Source organism: Cydia pomonella, chromosome 1 (genome assembly GCF_033807575.1).
Source record: "Cydia pomonella isolate Wapato2018A chromosome 1, ilCydPomo1, whole genome shotgun sequence".
Taxonomy (NCBI): domain Eukaryota; kingdom Metazoa; phylum Arthropoda; class Insecta; order Lepidoptera; family Tortricidae; genus Cydia; species Cydia pomonella.
In genome coordinates this window covers 32,887,920-32,913,532 of record NC_084703.1, presented here as the reverse complement: position 1 = coordinate 32,913,532, position 25,613 = coordinate 32,887,920, and the positions used below count along the sequence as shown (strand labels likewise).

The 25,613-nt window shown below is 37.3% G+C and overlaps 2 protein-coding genes across 10 annotated transcripts in view; both read right to left on the bottom strand.

Annotated features, from left to right (window-relative positions):
* LOC133519967 (TLD domain-containing protein 2) overlaps positions 1-25,613 on the bottom strand; it is a 184,824-nt gene that overhangs the window by 120,770 nt on the left and 38,441 nt on the right. The window lies entirely within an intron of this gene.
* Positions 8,448-12,329, bottom strand: LOC133519876 (uncharacterized). Its single transcript, XM_061854049.1, has 3 exons — positions 11,903-12,329; positions 10,349-11,384; positions 8,448-8,534 (listed from the first exon to the last, which is right to left on the bottom strand). The coding sequence occupies exons 1-2, from the start codon at positions 12,009-12,011 to the stop codon at positions 10,354-10,356; spliced, it is 1,140 nt and encodes a 379-aa protein (XP_061710033.1). The 5' UTR covers positions 12,012-12,329; the 3' UTR covers positions 8,448-8,534; positions 10,349-10,353.

Here is a 25,613-nt window from a genome sequence, read left to right as displayed (position 1 = left end):
TAATTAAACTCTTTATGAGACATTTTAGTATCACAAGGTCAACCTGAAATTGTACCACAATACTTATTTCACAAAATTGCAGATAAAATGTATATATTTTTTGCAGTTAAGTGAATGAAAACGTATTGAAGCTTTGCACTTAGACACTTTTTAGTTACATATAATTATTTTATTAACACTTTCTAGACGAGTGTGACGTTATCGGATAAATCATATGGATCGCGTAACTATAACATTCTGATTTAATTCGTATTCAATTAAGCACGTGTTTTAATCGACTGTAGAATTATCGACGACGGCGATACATGTCATGTTATCACAGATATGTATAATACCAGTGATATGAACATGACGTTGACGGAATTGCTACATATGGTAGGTATAGGTATGTAGGAAATTTAGTGTGAATTTTCTTTTCGGTAACTCGGCCGAGTAAACAACACTGTATGTGTTTAATCCAAATGGGGCAAGGAACTTAGCTGAAGTTGCATTGCACTCAACTTTATCTTGACATCTATATCATTTAGACATTTAAGCTACTAGGCCAAGTTTGGTAGGTATTGTTTTCGTATACATCGGGGATGCCGTTTTCATTTGTGGTTTCAAATTAACACCATTTCGTAGTAAAAACATAAAATATGAAAAAAAAAAACTTTTTATTATATTAAAATAATAAAGAACATACGATAGTTTTTAACCCAAAAATTACCACTTGAATGTGTGAAAAGGGAGGTGGAAGTTTGTATGGGGAATAGTCGGTTTATGTTCGGTCTGTGTGGATCCGGCTAATCAATAACCGCTGAACCGATTTACGGATAAAAAACGGACGTCTTTTCATTACGGAAAGTAATAAGGTATTATGATGTAATACTATTATCATCGTAATTAGAGAAACGCCACAGTTACTCGTAGCTTTGCTGCACACAAAATAATCTCCTCCCAAAGAAACTGTTGAAAAAGATTTATGTATAGTTTTTTTTTTTTAGAGACCAGCCTCGTGGTGACTTAGGCTAATACGGTCTGCTATCTTCTTGACCACGCGCTCTTCGAGATTCATGAAACTGACGATATTTTCAGCAACTGTTTCTTCTTCTTAAAAGTTTGTCGATTTCTGACCTAATATATATTTTGTAAGATTCTGATATAATACCCAGTGCCGGATTAACCATTAAGCAAAATAAGCACTTGCTTAGGGCACCACGTGTAGGGGGGCACCAAAATCGTAGGAAAAAAAACGCGCAGGCTGCATCAGCATCGCAGTCGTAGTGTAGTACTTATATACACGAAACTTTTTGATACGTGTGCAAGTACCCATCTAATAACGAAGTCGTAAGAGAGTGAGGACACGTAAGCACATCCCCAACCTTACGCGGAGGCCATCAAAGCTCATGGCCAAAAAATCTTACCGTCGGGCTTGTGGCCAACCGATTTTCTCCGTAGATTACCGATTTTGTAGCGTATTTTGCTCTCTTGCACACCAGATGTGTCGGCCAGGCCGAGTTGCTGCAGATCCGCGATCCTGCGACCTAATTGTCAAAGTGTAATAAAGGGCCCTGGCCCTGCGAAGTCCGAAAAACAAAAGCATCATATCAAGTTGCGCTTTCGAGTTAAGCCAAAGGCCGAGCAGTAGGAGGACAGTGATTACATAGGTTCGATTTCAAGCCACTCTTTTGCAGTTCGGCGTTAGGTCTTATGCGACGCCAGGCCTTTTACTTTATGCAAACTGCCTCACTTTCGCTTGGCCATGGATCCAAATCCATGCTGTCCTCTTTCGCAGCTGGGCTGCCTTGCTCACACCTCGCCATTGGTTGTATTATATGATAACGCGCCGCGATCGGACCCTGCGGACGTCCAGCTATTCATACCTCCCTATTAGTCAAATTCAAGCCTTGCTTTCTTCCAGCTCGACCTTTGGCCTCATCCGTAAGCGCCGATCGAACGCTCCGCGCATTCAGTCTTAGACTTTGCCTTTAAAAACGCTGATTTAAACCTTCATGATTTAGGCCAATCAAATTAGATCCAAAAATAGCGTTTTGAGGAATTAATTCCCAGCAAGCTGGAAATTGTTTTAATACATTTATTTGGTCCTAAATGCATATAATCCGAGTTTGCTCCATCCCAGGAGGTGTGCATACATTTTGGGATCCTTAGGAGTTAATTTTTTCCGTTGGATTGCCAAACCATTCCATGTAGAAGGAACCCCCTATCAATTACAATAGCACTTGGTGGATCCGACACTGGTAAGAATGCGTTTTCGGATTATTAACATGATTTTACCAAAAATAAAAAATATTGACCTTTTTTTACAATTTACTACGAATACATATTAAGGTACCTTAAATCAATCAATCAATCAATATATTTTATTGTAAGAACATAGTTAAATTACATTTCGGATCCTCAGATATGAATTTTAATAATACTCTTAATTAGAACAAATTTTCCGTCGGCCGTATAACCGTTCGATTTACAAGCAAAAAAACTGAAAATGAGGAAACATTTATGCACACCTCCTGGAATGGAGCAAACTCGGATTACACGTATTTTTAGGTCGAAAAAATCTAATTGTATTGGCCTAATTGTGACACAAGAAAACGGTACTTAATCGCATTTGATTAAGTTCTAAAATTACCTCCAACGTCAAAATAATGATGTCGACTTTACAGTCTTCTCCGAGACCACGGGGACAACGCCGTCCTTGAAACGTCGGGTCAAAGGTAATTTTAAAATTTACCCTATTAAGTCCCGTTTTCGTAAATAATAATTTTGCTATTTAAGACATTTGTGGCCATTGGTACTTGTTCTGACAAGAACCAATCGCCAATGGCTAAGCCCCTTCTGAAGCTCGGCCTTTACCCTCACATGAATGAGCTTCGCAGGAAAGCTTTAGAGGTTGCAAAACCCTGTGCGGAGTACGCCCTATGTCTTACGTCTTCGCTTACATATGGACAATGGTTTGCTTGGCCTCCGGACTTATGCGAAGCACGGTCTTCGAATTTGCTTACACTTCACCTTACCTAATCCTTGAACATTACTGCTGCAGTGCTGTCAATTTCCGTGATAAAATTATGTAACGGATTGAAAATTCTATTCTCAGCAGTAATGCGACAGTAAACGTCACTCAATTTACCAAGAAAATTCAATGTAATCTTTATGAGGGGGCACCATGGTCTAGAAATGCTTAGGGCACCAAAATGTCTTAATCCGGCACTGATAATACCTATGTAATACCTATCGCTGTTGTCTGCAATTGAAGTTCCGAGCACGATATAAGGAAATGAATTATTAAAATAACTTACTGCGGTAGTCTATTGGATTATACGTTTATCACCAAAAAAAGCATGGTTATTCCGAGCGTTTAGCGTATTCATTCTTTGATTAACATTACCAGTCCTGTGCTGTTCCCATTATCGAATGAGCACCAGTTGATACAAAACAATAGCAGGTCTCGCACGTGAGACGCTAAGTGCTGGCCTGCGCAACGTCTTCTTGAAATAGGGATTTTGACATGCCAAGTACTTGTTGCGGCGCATAGCCGTTTAGTCAAATTACGTGGCCGGTACAGTAATCTCCTTAAAATAAAATAATACCCTGATTATAATTTCACAGCTTCTTCTGTGACGACGTCAACGTCATATTTTCGCAAACCTATACGCGGTACCTACTTACATAGGTATAGGTATTGAATATGGTTGATACAATCTGGTCATAGTTTTTTCTCACTAACTACATTTGAAATTTAATTTTATCTGTATAATTTGGATGATTTTCGGATTTGTGAGCGTAGTTTAACCAAATAATATTTATTTTTCTATAAATAAAAATACTAACGACCCACCCCGGCTTGGCACGGGTTACACAAAACCTTAATAAATTATACACCTAAAACTTCCCCAAGAATCACTCTATTGATAGCTGAAAACCAGGGATATTAATTGCGGATGCTGATTACACATCCACGGATGCGGATGTCAATCTCATTGTAATATAAATATAAATATAAGAGAGTAGAGACTGCACGATCCCACAGTCAAACCGTGTAAACTGTTTTGTGGGACTCCGTACCTGTTTGAGATGTATGATTTTATGTTAATAATAAATAAATAATAATAATAATAATAAAGTGTCAAATATAACATTTTAATATTTTTTTATAAACTGAAATAAAACTTTTATTAGGTATTCAATGAAGAAGAATATAGGTGCTTTATATTTAATAAACAGTAACTTGGCTGACTTTTCTGAATATAGACGATTTCGTTATAGTTAAAATAACATTTACTGAACTATTCTAGTTTTACACTATTCAATTATAAAATAAATACATATATAGCAAAATAAAAACTGTGATGTCTCCTTTTCCTTGTACTGCCAATTCACCGCTGAACAAGTTGAACTTATCCGGGTGCATAGATTAATGATGATTTTTTTAATGAACTGGTTGTAAGTTCCTTCCGATAATATGATAATACTTAGCTTTTTAACCGACGTAAATTTCATAGAAGGAGGAGATTCTGTATTCGTTTGTGGCTATTTTTTTAGGATTCCGTACCCAAAGGGTCAAACGGGACCCTATTACTGAGACTTCGCCGTCCGTCCGTCCGTTCGTCCATCTGTCTGTCACCAGGCTGTATCACATGAACCGTGATAGCTAGACAGTTGAAATTTTCACAGATGATGTATGTCTTTTGCCGCTATAACGTGAACGCTAGGCGCCAGTTCAAAGAAATCTTCCTAAGAAAAATCATTTTTAACACATGATTTTCTGAGTTATTTGAACTTAACAGATTAAACATTAAAGGTACTAATTAATGGCGTAATAAAAATAATTGTACCTTAGCTTTTTTTCTTAAAAATGAGATCGATAACTTGAAAAATAATAACGCCTGCAAAATTGTAATAGCAAGCAAAATATAAAATGCGTAAAACTTGGAAACCACAAATAAAATGACTTATATTATAATTGAATATGAAAGTACAAAAAAGGTACAAAACTTTGGCTTTTATAGAATTTATCAATAACCACGGGAACATTTAATTTTTTTTTTTTTTTTTCAAATATTTACACGGCATTACAGCATATGCCAATACACCGAATAATTACACTATACAAATACAAAACATATATAAAATAAAAAACAGATATTCATTAATAATCAAATGCAAGTGCTGGAAAGCCTGTCATCCATCATCTCACAGAACCTCAGACACTCCTGGCACACATTCGCCCATCTCCCCGCAAACAAGTCACACTCTGGTGCTGATGTCAAGAGTGCATTGAGTAGCGATAAAGCGCGGAGGAGTGGCGAGTTCCTGCGCGATACTGTGCGCGCCGCCAGTACGGCCAACAGTGGACGCGTTCGCAGCCTCAAGAAGACTCGAGGAATATCCGGGACGTACAACCTCAAGACTCGATCTACCAGTTCCGGGCAGTCCGAGTCACCGCGCAATATGCGACAAGCTGTAGTCAGCAAGATGTTGTTGCGCCTCACCTCTAGAGAATTATATCCAAGGCAGCCTAATAAAAATTTTGTTGGGTACAAGAATGGGAAGTACCCATACCTTTTTTTGTACAGAAATCTCAAAAAGGCCTTTTGGATTCTCTCCAGAAGTAAGGCGTATGAAGACTCGTACGGATTCCATATAATAGATGAGGCCTCAAGCTTGCTCCTCACTAAGGCGTGGAAAACCATCGCCATAGCGTAATAAAGTACCCCCGCCATTCTGACTGTCAGGATGGCGGGTGTACTGTTTTTTGATGATAACTTTGTGTACCGTGAGGTACAATTTTTTACAACGGAGGTACAAATTAGGTACAAAAATATGGTATGCTTTTCATTTATTTTTATTTAGGTATACCCGCCATTCTGACTCTCACGCTATAACAACAAATACTATAAATAAATATTTAAGGGGCCTCCCATACAACAAACTTATTTTTTTTTGCCGTTTTTATAGATAATGGTACGGAACCCTTCGTGCGCGAGTCCTCGCACTCGCACTTGCCCGGTTTTTTATGTACGTTCACCCATTACTCCGATACCCATGATCCGATTTTAGTAATTCTTTTTTTTGTTTGAATGGAGTTACCTCCAAGTTGGTTCCTTTTTAATTTGGTTCTGATCGGATGATGGGATCCATGAGGAATTGAGGGAACTCCTCATTTTTTAAAGGCACGTGACGTGTATGGTGATTTGGGTGTTTTCTTAAGCAACTCAAGCATTTTCTCTCCAAAAACATGAATATGCCAATTTGTTAATATTGTTTTCAACAGTTAGTGTTATTTGAGTTTTGCATGTTTTAATATTAATATTAATTTCTGAGCAACATAATTGTTATTATTCATTAGTGGAAACTGTTTGGCTTATGAATGTGTAATCTGATTAACTATATGTGTTGTTTTTGCCTGTTTGTTTCCCAAAGGTTTAAATAAATAAATAAATAAATATATATAAAATCGGAGTAAACTAAAGATTATCAATGTTATCATATATTCATTCACACATATAACACATATTGATTAGCCCAACTCTAGTCGGTTGAATACCGCCGACTTAATCCTGCGCATTTGTTTACTTTTAATCTCCTATCACAACATTATGATACAACATTAACCTTCTCTTTAGCATAAATTACTAATGCCTTCTATGGCATCTCCATCCTTTAATTTTTCCTTCTATTACAGTATTTCTGTAATCGTCATATCGTGCCACCAATATAAAAGGCAACTTCTGTTCCCAGTCATCGTCATAATAAATATATTTTTAATTAACTAAATTTCTCATAACTAAAAACTCATTCGTATTATGCTCTGTTCAACTTCATACCTCTCATCCGTCGCCTTTTCCTCATCTAATCTAAAACGCACAGTGCGTGTTGTATTTTAAGGTTAAACAAACTTACCTGAAGTGAAGTTTGACCATAATTATACGAGACGTTACATCCGAAAAGATTTATTGTCACTCTGTAGTTCACTCTCAATGTATCAGGCATTGCACATTAGTTTAAAGCTTGAAAATCAAAATAAAAAGTACTTAAATGACTAACTTCCCCCACTCCTGCCCCACCGACACCTGGTTCTTGCGCCCGAGTTCGTGTCATTGTTTTAGAGATTCCTAAGTGCCATTTTTGCGACAATTTTGGGTGACATTTTTTGAGACAAAAAAAAAAATATATATTCAGGGCAGGGCGGGTGATAAATCTTTTCGGATGTAACGTCTCGTATAATTATGGTCAAACTTCACTTCAGGTAAGTTTGTTTAACCTTAAATTATACTACGACGTTACATCCTCAAGATTTATTGTCACTCTGTAGATGTTTAGCGCCGAGCAAAACTGGCACTTAGGGGGAAGCAATAAGATCAAATAAAATAAATGTATGTGGAATCAAATTTGTATTTTTGATTTTGGCATTAATTCGTTAAATGACATACAGTACCTATTGTAGTAAACTAATGTTAGGCTAGGTATCTACTAATCAACTATTTATATCACAGTATTAAAATATGATTTTAATCATAGGCCCTATTACATACGGCCTCTGCAAAAAAGTGGCTATCGTCTTCAATTATCGGCCTATTATAAAACTTTGCGAATACCAGAGAGTTCTTTGACCAGCCAGCTGACTTTTTGATAAGGTCTACAGATACCCCTTTTCGGCTGGCTGCTGAGGAAGAAGCATGACGACAGCTGTAAGCCGAAAAAACTGAAGTATCTATTCCGCTCGCTGCCAATACTGATTTTATCCAACGGCTAATGGTCGAAGAACTCGCATTGTGGACTGGACTTTTTGTTGTTAAAATCAACTTATCTGTTTTTGTTAAATGTCTAAATTGAGTGGTCTTTTCCATATATGCAATTAGGCATTTAGCGGGACATATCTCGACCTTATGAGGAAAAAATGGAATAATTAGCCGGGGCATAGATCTGCCCGGAGCTGAAGTTTTAATAAGATCACTAATTACTATTTCAATATTCTTTTCATTTACCTTGATATTGGATAAGCTAATAAGGGCTAGCGTCTGCATACGTTGTCCTGTAGACAACGCAAGAAGAGCTACCAACTTTTTTGTAAGTTTATCTATAGGCAGGTCTTCATTAGGATGCCAATTACTGACTTGCTCTAAAACTAGATTAGGGTCCCAGGTTGCCTGGTATTTTGGTAACGCAGGTTTTGTTTTAAACACACCTTTTAGGAACCTAGCGACCCTTTCATCCTCACTGAACTTTTTGCCCAATATCAAGGAAAGTGCTGAACGAAGTGTATTTAAAGTGGAGTAACTTGCTCCGGCATTATATTCAGCCGTAAAAAACGCAAGAATATCAGGAATATTCGTGGAGTAAATATTTGTGTTACTTTTTGAACAAAACGCCCACCACTTTTTGTACCCACTATTATATTGATTTAAGGAGTTTTTTGATAAAGATGATATTAAAATATCAATTGTGTCTTGATTTAGATTTTGTCTTCTAAAAGCCTCCCGGATAATAGTGACGCCACCAGGGAAAGGCGACTCCAGAGAGGGTGTCTCTTCCTGAAAGGAGAAAGTAGCAACTCAGGCTCGGGACTGAAATATAACGGTTTATGTTTAGAAAGCTTCATGAAAATTGGGTACCAGGGTTGGCTGGGCCAGTCAGGAACGACCATTACACCTGTAGCTTTTTCATTTATAATTTTTCTCAGACTTTTGAGGATAAGTGAGAAAGGCGGAAAAGCATAAAAGAAAAAGTTAGCCCAGTTTTGCGTAAATGCGTCAATATCAAATGCCTCAGGGTCGCGTTTCCACGAAATGTACTTGAGACATTTATTATTTAATCTAGAAGCAAACAGGTCAATTTCAGGAAATCCAAAGGAACGAGTAATTTTTTGAAATGCTACGGCAGATAAGCTCCATTCGGTATCAATATTGCGATGACGAGATTCTTCGTCTGCCTCAACGTTGTCTTTGGATTTAATATATGACGCATATATGTACAACTGGCGTGACTCGCACCACTGCCATATTTTTCGTGTGATATTATTTAGGTGAATATACTGTACTCCGCCAAATTTGTTTATGTAAGATATGGCAGTGGTATTGTCAATGCGTAGTAATATTTCTACGTTGTTAAGATTTCGAGCAAAGCATTTTAACCCATTAAAAGCTGCAAGTAGCTCGAGGAAATTTATGTGCCTTTTAACCTCCTGTGGGCTCCAAAAACCTCCGGTTCTTTCACCGTTACAATATGCTCCCCAGCCTGTCAAGGATGCGTCTGAGAAAATTTCTAAAATAAATTTGCCTTCTCGGATTGGGTTATATGACGTTAAAATTTTATTTTTCCACCATGTAAAATCGGGCTTAAGGTGAGCACCAATATTAATAGGGCTATCATAATTATCTCCCGCTTTTTGTAAGGCAAGAAATTTGTCACGCTCTAAGGGTTTGGTGTAAACCCACCCATAAGCAATCGCTGGACAGGCTGAGCATAATTGCCCCAAAAGCTTGGCGAAATCACGTATAGTGATTGATTTTTTATTGTGAGTATGTTTAAGGCAATCTAAAATCTTTATTCGTTTCTTATTTGGTAAACCTAGACGCATATTAACTGAGTCCAACTCAAAACCGAGGTAAGTCTGAACTTGACTAGGTATTAATTTACTCTTAGTCTGGTTAATTACAAAACCTAGGTTTTTTAATTTATTAACGGTTTCCGTAGCGCAAGTGAGGCATTCATTATAAGTACCACCTAAACATATTATATCATCTAGGTAAATAGCTAGTACGCAGCCTTTACTTCTTAAAACCGCCATAACTGGTTTAAGCAATTTGGTAAATATATATGGCGCCAAGGATAGGCCGAAAGGTAAGCACTGAAATTCAAAAGTCTTTCCCTGAAATTTGAATCTCAGAAACTTTTTGCTTTTATTGTTCATTGGGATCAAAAAATATGCGTCTTTTAGGTCTATAGTGGACATAAAACAGTTTTTTGTCATAAGCTTAGTAACCGTTCGCACATCTTCCATTTTAAAATGTAGATGTGTAATGTGTTTATTTAGGTTTTTAAGATTAAGTATGAAACGATTAGAGCCGTCCGGTTTTGGAGTAAGAAAAATACTAGATAGAAACTGTCCAGGCATATCTTTACACTCGATCAACGCGCCTAAGGCCTTTAATTTTTTAATCTCGCAATTTATGTTCTCAATTTCGATTAAATTAAAAATGTTATTTTCAGGAAACACGTTTTGCATGACTGGGCTATTAAACGGTATGACTAGGCCTTTTACATAGCTTAAGACTACCTGGTCGTCGGTAATGTTACACCATTCTTTATAGAAATATTTTAGTCTACCCGCATGGGGTACATTTACCTCTGTTAGGCTTTTGGGGTCTTGTTGGGTGGCTTGCGCGTCGATGGGGCTTGACGATCGGGAACTGGCGGACGGTACCGCTGTTGGTGGGGGCAGCGCGGTCTCGGCCCACCCTGTCTCGGTGCTCGTTGTAAATGATGATGTTGGTAGTATGTTCGGGGTGGGCCCCTCCAGTTTCCCTGGTTGGGATATTTCCTAGACGTAGATGCGATAGCGTTGACATCTTTACGCTTCACTTGTAGTCCCGATGTTTCCGCTGTTTTTGTGGCTTTTATTTTTTCCCCTAGGTTTGCGCCAAACAGGTAGGTATCCCTTTTTACGTCCGATATTATGGTGACAAACTTTTTGTCAAGAGTTGTGGTTATGAGTTTTCTTCTCCTAGTGGTCTGATCGTGATGAAGGTCTAGGAAAATTTGGCTAGCTTCCGAAAGTTTCTTTAATATTTCGACTTTATCTAAGTTTTCTGTGATTACCACAGAAGCTAGATTTGTGAGCTCCGAAATGCCGAGGCCCAGTTGGTTTTGCTCTTTTTCTAATAACTTGTCACGGTATCTGACTGATTCGTTAAGCACCGATATAATCTCTGGATTTAAAATAGGGGCTTTAGCCAAACGAAAGTTATCTGGTATGAGGTGTTTTTCAGGCAGTTTTTGCTTTACATCTTTTTCTAGACCATCAACGAGTACCCGGCCCCAACGTTTAGAGATCTCGTCAGGTATTTTTGGCCCATATATTTCCTCTTTTCCTTTAGGGTCTCCGAGGGCCTCTAATATATCAGACGGCAACGTTTGTGATGTATCGGTTTTGGTGCTGATAACCGGATCAGCTGATACCGGTTCATTGACGTTACAAGGTGCGTCAGAATTAGGTGCTGAGCCCACTATCGGTGCAGGATGCATGATAACCGATTTGGGTGTTGTATCGGGAAGTGAGTGTTCCGAATCAGACAACGGTATAAGGGGCACTTCATCTTCACTACCTGGATTGTTAGGGTAATCGTACGATTCTGGATAGTACCGATCGTAATCATTGTATTCTGTAAAGGCGATAAAAATATTTTAAGTCTCTGAACATAGGCTCGCTATGCCGCTGGACTATTAGTGTTTTAAAGTCACTGGGTATAGGCTCGCTATATCGCTGGACTGAAAGTTTTGAGTCACTGGGCATAGGCACGCTATGACGCGGGACTCTTTGTTTATATAGGCATAGAATTGCTCGAATAACCTTTTAATCCTTTATGTTATGACATTAAACTATTTATTATGTATCATCCATGTTATTCAATGAAAATCTAAACAAGTTAAGTATAATGTTAATTTTAGTAAAGAAAAAACAACGAACACTGATAAGACGGTAACAATACAAAGGTCATAAAAGAGAATCTTTGTTTATGTAGGTCCGTTCGAGTTCGAATCGAAACATTAAAATCTAGGGGGGTAGATTATATTCCTTCCGCATTCCATAGTATTTTCTCATAGTGATAATTAATCATACGTATGATAGTTTAAGTTAATTACCTACTTAATATTGTTCTAAACAAAGAAAGGCACTAACCTTCGTCTGTTCCCGAATCTGATGATGAATAACGGTTGAGTCGATCTTCTAATCGCCTAATCTTTTCTTTTAAATGACGATTTTTATCCTTACGTTTACGTTTTCCCATTATATCTGTATGTATTTTTCGATACAAAAAAGGATACGACTTTACGAAAAATAACTAAGTTACGTAATACGATGTTACAATGCCCGCACAAAGAAAGAGAATGACACGAACTCGGGCGCAAGAACCAGGTGTCGGTGGGGCAGGAGTGGGGGAAGTTAGTCATTTAAGTACTTTTTATTTTGATTTTCAAGCTTTAAACTAATGTGCAATGCCTGATACATTGAGAGTGAACTACAGAGTGACAATAAATCTTGAGGATGTAACGTCGTAGTATAATTAAGCGTTTTTTTATTTTTTATTTTACCGGGTCGGTTTTTTACCGGATTCGGTAGCTCCTGAAGTGCCGAATCCGGCCGTATTACCGGATCCGCCGGACCAGATTGCAATCCCTATATGCTTCAAAATTTGGCTTGGCACCGACTTCAAACATATCAGTTGGTAACACTTAAAAAAATATCATTTATTTCATTATTTTTTAAGTCGGTTTACTTTTTTGTTAAGTTTTTTCACGTTTATGTTCGTCTTGTTAAAAATAAGTTCAAATCGCACTTTGCGACAGCGCTGCCATTGGTTTTATCCACTCAAAACGAAACACTCACAACAAAACTGAATATCCGCAATTTACCACTTTTAATTATAATTAAACAACAGTACTCATATAACACCTCAGTACTCATATAATTTCGTAAAAACTAGTGCCTACGCCAATTCTCGGGATTAGTTGCCAAGCGGACCCCAGGCTCCCATGAGCCGTGGCAAAATGCCGGGACAACACGAGGAAGAAGAAGTACTCATATAACACCCTTCGCCCCACAATCGCATTACTATGTCCAAAAAAAACAAACTCTTCACTTCTTGTCGCTGTCCGTCATAGGCTGAAGTGCTCGAACGACGAATCACAACAACATAACGAGATTTCTATTGGCTAATAACGAAATTACCTTACGCCGCCGCTAAGACGTTCCTGACGTCTAAGACGACCCCCAGTCAGCGCGCGGTCTGGCAACCAAATGGCTTATACATATATGATACTCGTATTGGGTTCAACTAACCTTAAGACGGGGTGTAGACCAGGACATCAGAAGGGAACAAAAGATATGCACCGTCGCGGGAAACATACGACGAAACATAGGAATGTCGCGCGGGTATAAACACATTACTTAACTCAATCTACAAAGGTACTGAAAATATACTTGTGATTAAAATTTTGTTCGTGACGTCGCTCAGCTATATCTCTAGCTAGTTTATACTAGTAATGCCAGTTTTTTCAGGGCATTTGCCCTTGATTAAAACATGTAATAATTCAATATAAAAACCATAATTTTGCGCCACCTTTATAACGGTAGGACAAACAGGTTTGACCTAGGATAAACTATTTTGGCCTAGAGGCTAATTCAGACCTATGTTTTGGTATCAGAACGATGTCAGTTTTCTATCTGTTTAAAATGTCATGTCTGAAATGTTAAACCCTTGCAATTCTTGCAAACGATGTTTCAGCATTTTAAAGGATTTGTTCACAAATTTGTCTGCATGAATACGAGGATTGATACGAAAGTTGTTAGCTGCTCCGGCTCTACTCATGCGATTACAACATTATTTATACCATTGTGAGGAGTATTTCAATGCTAATTATGGCCATGACATTTTTTTAACTAATGCGGATATTTTTATATTATATATTTTTACTGAAAGCTGTTTTGTATGGAGATATAAATTACTCGGAAATAGAACGGCAATTTTGTCACAGTTAAATGAATTTCGTATTGAAATCTTTGAAAATCTAATTTAAAATCCAGAACTAACTATTTGGTTCCTTATGCTATATTCAATGTATAATTGATAAATAATTTTATATGTTAAAGTACTTTTTTAAGTATCTTAAATGACTACTTTTGATGAAATTACTCATTATGGAGTCAGAATTATGATTACTCAATCAAAATGATTTATACGTAAAAAACGGTCGTGATTCGCAATTAGCCGCACCTAAAAAACCTAATACATATGTTTACACTAATAATATTTCTATGTTTCTCAAAATCATGTGCATGTGTGTCATCATATTCAAATGATACCACATAATGGAGTCGCAATAACTGATCATCCTGGCTATTGGCTATAGGCTTTCGGCACGACGATATAATTTGTTTTTTAAACTATGCGTTTTCTAAACATGAATTGACGACACCTCTATAAGTACTGAAATATCCCTGACTGAGGTATAAATAATATTGTAATCGCATAAAAACTTTCGTAGCAGCCCTCGTACATAGTGTTGGTTAAGACTCGAGTCCTGTGAGTCCTGTGCTTTAAGACTCGACTCAGTTTTTCAGACTCTTATAATTAAGACGAAACTCGAGTTCTTTTAAACTTATTAGAGACTCGAGTCTTTTGTAGAGACTGGAGTCCTTTTTCGGAGAACTTGTAATTTTATTACAAATAACTTCGAAATGCACTTTATGTACTTAAAAATTCATGGATGTCATAACATAAATCATACAATAACGCCTATTTCCTTAACTGTTGTTTAGGTAAAACCTATAAAATTGTTGACTGAGTCTTAATTCGGAGACTCGAGTCCTTTTGAGTTGCGTTTAAAAAGACTTATTAAAGGACTGGACTCGGGAATTAAGACTCGGAAGTTTTTTAAGCTCCGAGTCTCGTTCGAAAAGCAAGTTGATTCATCAATTTAGACTCAAAAGACTTGAGTTCCTACCAACACTACTCGTAAAGATAACCGGTGAATATTCAATCATTGAAACATACAAGAGGTAAACATACGTATAACGCATGTATACGATAATACATAGGTTGCGAGTACCTTTATTATAGTATTAGTTCAAGTTAAAAATATTTGCTACTAGCCAAGGGGGTGTCAGTCAGCGTGTCATTCAATGTTTGCTAGATCGTCGGAGTCACACACAAAGTGAGAATCGGCTTCACTGTTTGTTAACAGAAGACATTTTTTATCTTATCCACTTAGTTCTCATTTCTGATTAAACAATGGTGTGATGACACAAACAAATTGTTAGGGGGCTCGTCTACGCGTTATCTTAGACATAAATATGACTGATATCTAACAAGATGTGCGCACTTATATTAACATACTTCTCCGTGTATTTGCGCATACAAGATATTCGTACAATGTGTATATGTATAGGTACATTGTATTTTGTAACAACAATAACAACGCAGCATATTGTTAAGTAGGATATTCAAATGGTAAATAGGGTAGTGCAAATAGAAACACCATATATATATTCACAGAACCTTATTTAAATATTACCGTAAAATGTGCCTACTTTGATCCCCGCTGGATAATTTAATCGTGCTCTACAGTATTTTTCTTATACTACGTCCGTGGCAAACAAGCATACGGCCCGCCTGATGGTAAGCAATCTCCGTAGACTATGGACGCCTGCAACTCCAGAGGTGTTACATGCGTGTTGCCGAGCCTAACGTTCCGCACCCTCGTTGAGCTCTGGCAACCTTACTTACCGGCAGGAGCACAACACTATGAGTAAGGTCTTGTTAATAGTCTTTATTTGGCTGCTGTTTTCTGTAAGGCACTTCCCCAGTTGGGCTCGGGTCTAGATCTGGAACGACCTACTTCCGCTGTGCTGTGCCCTACCCCCCACAGTGTGACATTCGCAGAGCCCATACCTGTCTTTAGTTATTGACTTAAGATCTGTGAATTGATTATGATGTTTATTGTAAACTTTTGATTGCAAGGAATAAAAGATTACTAAGATTAGATAAACTTAGAAATCCGTAATTGGGCTACATTAGAGCTCATCATGTGCTCAGCAAAGTGATGTATGTGCAATTGTGCATTGTCGACACAGACTACCTAGACCTACACAGACACTACATCATGAAGCGTTTACAAAGAGGAGAGGTGCATTTTTACTTACTTGTAAATTGTCACGATTCGAATAGCACAATTGAATTGTATTCTACACCAATATTCACCATTATATAATCCAGCAGCTCAAGTACACTCCTAAAGATTACTTTTTGTAAATATTTTTGATTTACACGGGTACTTTACGGCTACCACCAAATTGACACTGACACTCTGGCGTGTGTGTAACTGTATGTAACTTACTTTCTATGCATCTCACTCGTACATAGAGTAAGTTACGCAGAATATGCCAGTTTGACACTGCTAAGGTAGTCGTGGTTTGGCTACTGGTCGTAATTATCGGCGCAACTAAAATAAGCGGTCGCGCTCGCATAAATACTAAATTTTTACTGGAGCGCTTGTGTGGTGACATCGATTGTCTTGTGTCTGGTGGTTTGCGGCTGTCGGTGATGACTATACTCATTATCCAACCATGTTACCAACATGTTATAATAGAACAAGGCTATAATTGCCCACGTAAGCGATTAAGAAGGAGAGGAGGATTCAGTATTGAGTCAGTGGTTGAGATAATTTTATGAAGTTATAACCTCATCGCGTAGGGCCGAAAATGATGATTATATTTTGAAATGTTCAGACTAGGGTATCCGTCTTATTTTCGAGGAACGAACGCTCTTTATAAGGTCGGCATAATTATTTGGAAAAACTGGCAATATGATTAACCTCATACCACCATACATAAGCTTTTCGAATTGGTGCCTGTGTTGATAACATTTATAATCATTTAGTGGCAGAATCTTGAATTGCTTCGATTCTGAAGACAAAACAGACTATACCTAAGTAGGGGAGCGTGAGGCTAGTATTAACGAAATTTATACTTCTGCATGTATCTTTTTATTATAAGCTTTTATTTAACTTGCAATGTATGTATGTAACTATGTTTGTACGGGTCAAATTTCCCAGTTTCCGATGAAGCTGAAAATTTGCATACATATGTAAATTGGCTGACAATGCAGTATTATGGTACCATCGAGCGTACCATCTGATGAGTACAGGAACTCTGTGATAAAACAACGCAATCTAATTGTGTTTGGGTTTGTTAGTATTGTCTCGATGAGTACTAGTTGCCTGTTGAAAGAATAGTACAGTCAGCGATAAAAGCTTGTATTGGAAATGTATTGTTTGTAGTTTTTAACTTAATTTTAATTATTTCTAACTATCTAAAAATAACTCACTTCTTGATATTAGAAATAATAATTTCATTTCTAGTATACCATATTAGTACCTATGGTTAATACTTACCCTACGCATTTAGTTAAAACTAGCCCCAGACGTAAAAAAAAACAACGCGCAGACGTAATGATTCATTAAAGCAACATTGGAAATATACTAATCCACAATCAGGAAACTAAATAATTAAAACTCATATTACAAAAACTCGACGTAAAAATGTTTGCCCACGTGTCGGGAGAAGCAGTCAAGCTGCACCAGTGCACCTGATCCTTGGCTGGTAAACTTGTCATTACCCCGGGATCCACTATTTCCCTTGATCCTCTTGTTATTATGCCATACTCGTTAGTCCTTAGTGGTATTCGTATATGAGTATTGATGTAACTATGTGGCTTTTTAGAGCCATTAGGCTAGTGTCGTAGAGTATGCGGATGTGGTTTAAGTATTAAGCAAAAGTTTATTTGGCATTAATAATATCCGATGATGTAAGGTAAATTGTGGAGTAGAGTAAAATGCACCTGTAAGGAACGTGTCCGTGTGAAATTGATTTTGTCGCGCTAACTTGTCAACAAAGAAGTGCGTATTGTAGGTGTTGGGCCGCGCGTGACGGTCCGGTTATCCGACACATCAGCGCGACAATGGACACACGGCCTCGCGCTCGACGCCGTCACGACCGAGCGACGGATGACCCAAGCGCTTCCTATGCATACATCACTACTGCATCGCAATGCCATTATTGTTGTAACGCTCCCCGACTAACATTATTTTATATTATAGTTAAACTGGCTTACTAGAAATATACTGCCCTACCTTCCTACATTGTTAGACGAGTATGCTATAAAGTTGAGGCAAAAAGTCGGTAGTATCAAATAAACCGAGTAAACGACATAGCGGCGAGTTTTTAAGTTTTAACCAACCGACGAGCAAAGCGGATTAATGATTTTCAGTTTAAGTGTTGTCAGTTAATAATTACATGTGCTTACATTTTGCATGCATGTTAGGTTAGATGTCGGATGTTTTCAATGGGACAGCCAACATTATATTCGCGATTTCGGGGTTGGCTTCATAATTCAATAACCTCTCAGAACGAGAGTTTTTAACACTTAAGCCGTAAGTGTTAAAAACCCCCGTATTGGTAGAAGAGCGGACGAGAAAATTTCGTACCAAATTGATACCGCGATGAAATGCACAATGGTTTCCCATTAAAGGGATGCAAAGTCCGAATATGATAATCTGTCACGACGGAACTTGGCGTAAGTAAAAAAAAAGAAAGCAACTTCCGGTGCGAGAAAGGAGGGGTTATTTTACCCATCTGATACTGAAATAATAGTTATGATATGACAGCAGTTAGAAATTTACTGGTATATACAGAAAAGCGAAATCTGTCAGTTTTGGTCGACATCCCTAAAACGGGGTCGATATACATAAGAGTGGGGTGACTAGAAAGAAATATTCAGTTTCAGTTGTCATAGACATAGAAATTGGTTATCATGATGTTGATACATATTCTCTTGCAAATACTATACGAGTATATATATATTACTTGGTAATTAATTATAAATAGATTTGATTAATAACATAATTATATACATACGACTATAAGTATTAAGAAATAAAATATAAGTCTACAGTAATTAAAACGTCCGGTTGTACATGTACCGGCAGAAAAAGCCTGGGCAGACTTACATTCCTGAACTGGGGGTTCATACCTCTTCTTCTTCTTCTTTGTCGTTGTAGTCTTTGCAGAGTGTCGTGGTTATAGATGTGCCGTTCTCGAGAATGTTCTTCGTTTACAATGGGGAATGTTCTCGCACGAGAACATTCCCCATACAAAACTGAGAACGTTCTCGAGAACGACACAACTATAGTTGTGGTCACACCTGCCGACTGGAATATCAATTTGTCCAGGGCTTACGATCGAGTACAACATCACATACTTTTAGAAAAAATATGTGGAATAGGTGTCAGGGGTGAGGCGTACAAATGGTTCCCATCATACCTAAAAAAACGCCAACAATACGTCTAAATACAACACATCGACAAAATATCCGGAAGTATTTCTCAAATTAAATCTAACCCCCTGCAAATGTCAATATCAATACCACAGGGTGGCGCCTTCTCGTGTCTGCTATTCCGAATATACATAAATGACTTGCCTAAAATCCTACACGTAGACGATATATCTATTATAACCTCATGTAATAACAATGAAAACGTATGCGCCAACCTAAATAACATTCTTACGCAACTCACGCAGTGGCTGAAAGAACACAATTTAGAAATTAATCTCACAAAAACTAAATTAATGCAATTTCGGCCCCGACAATAAGTCCCCTTGGAAATAGACTATACGTTTACAGGAACCAAAATCGAATGTGTTGAACTTTTACACTCCTCGGATTAGACATTGACTCGCACCTTAATTGGAAGGCACATGTAATCAAAATAAAAAATAAATTATCTAAATTCACGTTTGCATTAAAAGAATTTAAGATATGCACCGACTTTAGAACAGCACATAATGCATATTACGCATATGCCCATTCGAGCCTAAAATACGGACATTGGGGTAACACTACAAACATTGTTCATCCTCCAAAAAAAATGCATCCGTATTCTTGCCAACATCAAAATTCCAGAGACTTGCAAACCGTTTTTTGACAAATGTAATATTTTACATTAATTTCAATTTACATATTAGAAATATTCAAATTTGTTCGGAAGTATGCTCAATTCTTCACAAAAGTTGATGAACAGCCACGACGCGACGACACGCCACGAGGTATAAAAATAATCTAGCCATCTCAACACAATCCAACTTAAAACTGCACCAAGCAAGTCCAAATATGATGGCCATCAAGATACACAACAAGCTCGCCGATAGTTTAAAGAACAAAATATCTGAAAAGAAATGTATACATAAACTTAAACAGTTTCTATTAAATAAAAATTACTACTGCCTTAAAGATTTTTTTGATGATACCCAAGAAAAATAACAATACCTACTGACACTTTCTTATAGGTACTTAAATATCGTCGGTCTGCCTTTATTCAAAATAATTACAAAATAATTATAAAAATTGTAATTGTAATTAGCATGACTTAACCAGAAATAATATTTTTTTTAATTAATAAGAAGTAAATCGACTATTATGTATTTTTTATTATTATTAGTTTAGAATAGAATAATATTATTGTGGCCTTATTTAATGTAACACCTATTATGTAACATGACAAGACAATATTAAATAGATAAATAAATGAAATGGAATTAGTTTCATGCTGGTATATTTAGGGGTCTCGATCTCGATCGTCACCTTTGAGAGCGTCTGTCAAGCACTTCTGGCAGAAAAGGTTTTGCTTTTCTGTATCTACCAGTAAATTTCTAACTGCTGCCATAACTATTGTATATGTAAGTGGTGTATTTTTTAGGTATATCGTATCTGAAGGAGCCCAAACTTTGTGTGAAAAACTAAACAAACTATACCAACTGATGAAAAGGCACATAAAAGGATTAAAGAAGTATTCTCCTTTGGATATATGGATATTACGTATCATTTTATGACTCATATGTACCGTATCTGCCGTTCAGTTCCATAAGTCTCTTTAAACAGGTACTGAAGTAAAATTGTGTCACTTTGTAATGTTGAAAAATTAAACAAAAAAAACTAAATGATCTTATTTTCAAAATTCCTTTCTTGGAGTTAGATATGAGGATATCCCGTGTCATTTGTGGTATATTGTACATAAAAAACAGCCATATCGTATCTGGAGGAGCCCAAATGTGGTATGTTTAAAAAAAAAAAATTTGTAATTATTTAAAAAAATCACTGAAATGTAATAATGTGGTATATTTTTAGAATCGGCTCAAAAATCCCTTCCATATGATACCACACACGATAGCTTTCTGAAAAAAAATCCATAGAAAACAAAAATGACTCAGCACTCACCTCCTAAGGGAGAGTTTTGACCTCTAATATGTGTGTGTGCCAAACGGCTGAACTGTACATTTTCTTTAAAATTGGGCTCGTTCGGACGGCTTCCACTATATTATTTCAGTATTAAATGGGTGTTAAGCCCCCCTTTTTCGCACCGGTAGTGGCTTTCTTTGTTTGCTTTTCGGCAGGTTCCGCCATGACAGACTATCAAATTCGGACTTTTAGCATCACTTTTATGGGAAACAATCGTGCTTTTCATCGCGGTATCAAATCGGTACGAAATTTTACAGTCGGCTCTCCAACTATATGTTAGTTAGTGTACGAAAACTCGTAGCTTAATAATTTTATTTATTTTTATTTCTTGGGAAAACTTACAGCTAAAGTAACAAAATAAGTTCCGATATAAAAACAGTTAATAATTTTAAATGCAAAATATAGCCTATTATAAAGCCTCACATATAAAGTGGATGCCTTTACCAATATTCATCTTTTCACATACTAATAGTACTGTGCAGTACTTATATATTCATTAAAGTCGACGAGTCGAGTTTGACGACCTGTCTGGCCTAGTGGGTGGGCCTATGAAGCCGATGGTCCCGGGTTCCCGGGCCCAGGTAAGGGCATTTATTCATGTGATGAGCATGGATATTTGTTCCTGAGTCATGGGTGTTTTCTATGTATTTAAGTATTTATAAATATTTATATATTATATATATCCTTGTCTAAGTACCCTAAATACAAGCCTTATTGAGCTTACTGTGGGACTTAGTCAATTTGTGTAATAATGTCCTATAATCTTATACCTTTAAACGAGCAATTCTTATATATTTCTGTGATCTCGGAAACGGCTCTAACGATTTCGCTGAAATTTGGTATATGGGGGATTTTGGGGTATACAATCGATCTAGATTTGTCTTATATTTGGGAAAACGCGTGTTTTCGAGTTTTTATGCGTTTTTCTTTCGACGCAGAATATGGTCGCTAATTTCGTGTTGCCGGCCACTGTCCGTCTGGTCCAGCGGGTTAAGACGCGGACGGCTAGAAACGAGTATTACGGGTTCGAATCTCGCCCGGTGACTAACTTTTGTTTTTTTTTTATTTGTTCAAGTTTATATATATATTTTTTTAATTTTTATTGTTTTAGACAAGTTTAATTTAGTAAAAAAATGTAGTTAAGATTATCACCTATACACCACCATATTACAATAAATAGTTATAACCGTGCAAAGCTCGGTCGCCCAGGTACTATTTATTTATTTACGAGTATATCGTAATTTTGAGATTTACTTGCTACGTTGCTCATCATAATTCCTGACGATACTCATAATACTAGCCCGGATACGTCCTTAAACTGCGTCCAAAAGAGAGATATGGGCATTATGAATGTCATCTCGCTTTGTGTGGTAGGGCACAGCACAGCGGATGTCATTCCAGATTTAGAGCAGAGCCCAACTGGGAAAGGACCTTCGCCTTACAGAAAACCGCAGTTAAATAACACTAGACTCATAGTGTTGTGTTCCTACTGGTGAGTAAGATTGCCACTATTGCCAGAGCTCAACGAGGGTGCGGAGTGTTGGGGATGGCAACGCGCATGTAACTCATACATGCTAACAAAATGGATTAGTCACTACTTTTCTACAGAGTTATGGCGTTCTGTTTATGAAGAACGCCATTACCTACAAGCCTAAATTAGCTACGAACCGTTTGTTTGACTTATGTATTTATAACAAAGGGATAAAAGATAATTTAACTAATTCAGGCTCGTAAAGTTTTATGAATAAGTAAATACATTCAATATAAGTCATGACAACTGATAAACATAGCCAAGACATAGACTCGTAAGGCCCACCATACAAAATTATCCTCTTTTTAATTTGGACCTTGTCGTATATTAAATCGAGATAAATTTCTTATGTCTGAGAAAGCAGCAAAACAAAAGGTATGCAAGTAGCATATCTTATCATATAATTTGGTTTATGAATGGCTCTAATTATATGTATAGAAACAGAGAGTATAATGTAGAGCAAATAATGGAAATTGGGACTCATGAGGATAGATTGATACTTAATTACCTACTTTAAAATAAGTATTCCAACATTTCCAACAGAAGATCCCCGTGACTCCAACGTATCCGAGAGACTAGTAGCGATGTATCCGAGACGCGCTCTAGCTATAAACACAAGTTGCTATCATGAGTAGGTATACATCACGGTAACGATTGTATAGCTGTATAGGATAGAAGCCACAAAGGAAACAATACCGGAGTGACCCACCCTCCACCCTCGACCCACACTTCGGCCTGAGCGCTTGTCGTCTAAACATTTTATATCGGCCAAGGACACAGTCTGATATGCATAGCACTGCATCAAAACTCGCCCCTGTAGATAAATGCGAGACTGGCGCGAGTAAATTACAGTGAAACTGGGTCGCAGAAAGCCCTTTTCCGTTTCGTCCAATCGTCGTACGCTACTAAGTATGCCATGTTAATGTTAAAAAAAAACCGCCAAGTGCATGTTGAATCACGCACAATAGAGGGTCTGTTCTGTAACTCCTGTACCGTCATACGATACAAACTTTGATTGCCTCAGAATGTACTGTAAAATTTCTTAAACTAGGTAACTATTATGACTTGATTTGATATAATTGTATATTTATAGTGGTCGCTAATGACCTTAGCTGTTTGAGCGACCTTAAATAAATAAATTAAAAAAAAAAAAAAAAAAAAAAAAACAGCGTATCATCAAAACGGCGTATCTTACGCCCTTTTGTAAAAGCGAGCAAATAGTTATTTTTACAACAAGAGAGCAAAGTTTGTTATTTCTTCTAGTGTTTATTTTGAGACCTTTTCAAGCGAAAGATTCTATAATACGCTCAAGAATCTAATTTTGAATCTTTAGCGTAGTAAGGGATTCAAAAGCGCACGAGGTGTAAATAACTTTGATTTCGTGTAGTACACAAGACTTTTCACTTCAGCAGTGAGAACATATTTGGATGGTAAAAGTACAATCTGAAAAAATGTAATCACTAAGTATTACACTAATTTTTTCTAAAGGTATTCTAACAATAAAGTTTAATAATTACTGCAGTAAAAAACTAAAACAAATCGAAAGAAATTTTTATAAAATAATATGGAAATAAGGAAACTTTTTTTTGTAATTAAATCCCTTGTGAAATACGGTCCAAATTGCGGATACTACTATAGTAGAGATGTTAAAAGTGGAATTATTTTTCATAATCTTTGTATTTTTTTAAGTTCATTGAATACTCGTAGGGTGTTTTGGAACGATGCCGTCTGACTGATTTCGGGGGTCTATTATAAACTGTCAATATACCATTGAATTACGTTTTAACTCTTTTGTCTTTTTCCTTCTGCAAATGACGTGAAAGGGACAGAGAGAATAGAATCTTTCTTCACGTTGAAATGACATTCGAATATAAAGGTCATTTGAATGTCATTTTGTCTCACTCAGTGCGCAAACTGCGATTTTTCTTACTGTTTTAAGCAGCAAATTACCTTTGTTTGAGTTGCTGAGGCGCAAAAAATATTTTAACATGTTTAACCGACAATATTCTCTCTCTCTCCGCCTAGCCTTATCCCATCATTTGGGGTCGGCTCTCCTAGTCCTTCTTCGCCAGGACGCTCTGTCCTGGGTTGTCCTAGATGTGACGTTTGCATCGTTCATGTCCCTTTCTATAGTAGCTATCCATGTTTGGAGGGGTCTTCCTCTTCCTCTCTTTGGCGCCGGAAACATTTCGAGTACTTGTCGGGTCATGTGTTCAGGTGGACGACGCATTACATGCCCGTACCATCTAAGTCGACCTTCCACTAGCTTCTCTTGGATTGATTTTACCCTGAAGCTACCACGGATGAGGGTATTTCGGATGCGATCTACCAGCGTTACACCTCCAGCCCAGCGCAACATCCTCATTTCAGCGGCATGTAGTCTGTTCTCTTGTTGTTTTTTGAGGGGCCAGCACTCGGCGCCATACGTTAGAGCTGGCCGTACGGCGGTTTTATAGATTTTGCCTGTAATGTGTACGGGCATACCGTAACCGACAATATTAAAACAAATTTATCGTTTATTTTTTCTTTACTATTATAAAATCTATATATTAAATAAACGGGGGAAAAGATTATAAAAGTACGCAATTCAGTTTTTTTTTTTCAAGTTTTCCACGTAAGAAGTAGATTATTTCGAATGCTCGTTGAACATATTCACGCAGCAGCTGAACGCACTTGATAACTGGAGCAAAGTTTTTAATTAAATGATGTTATAAAAGGGAATGGCAAACAAGCGAGATTGGGTGTTAGAGGGCCACCGCAGTACCGCGGCGCCGTGGCTAGGCTGCTACAGGGGAGATAACGAGCGGTAGCCAGGAGAAGGTACACACTGGAGATAGGGAATGTTGAACAGAGCAAATATTTGGAGGTGCCTAAGCTAGTTCGTTGCGGACCTCGGTACGCATACTGAAATACCGACGTTCGTGGATTTTTAAGCAATGACTGCCTTCTATGGTTGCTTTCTTAGTTTTAATTATAATTTATCACCTAAGTACAATAAATACATATAT

Coding starts and splice junctions, on each gene's coding strand:
- LOC133519876 (XM_061854049.1), bottom strand. CDS start 12,011: ATGGGAAAACGTAAACGTAAGGATAAAAATCGTCATTTAAAAGAAAAG. Junction 11,385..11,902: donor AGATTCGGGAACAGACGAAG/GTTAGTGCCTTT, acceptor TCGCCTTTACAG/AATACAATGATTACGATCGG.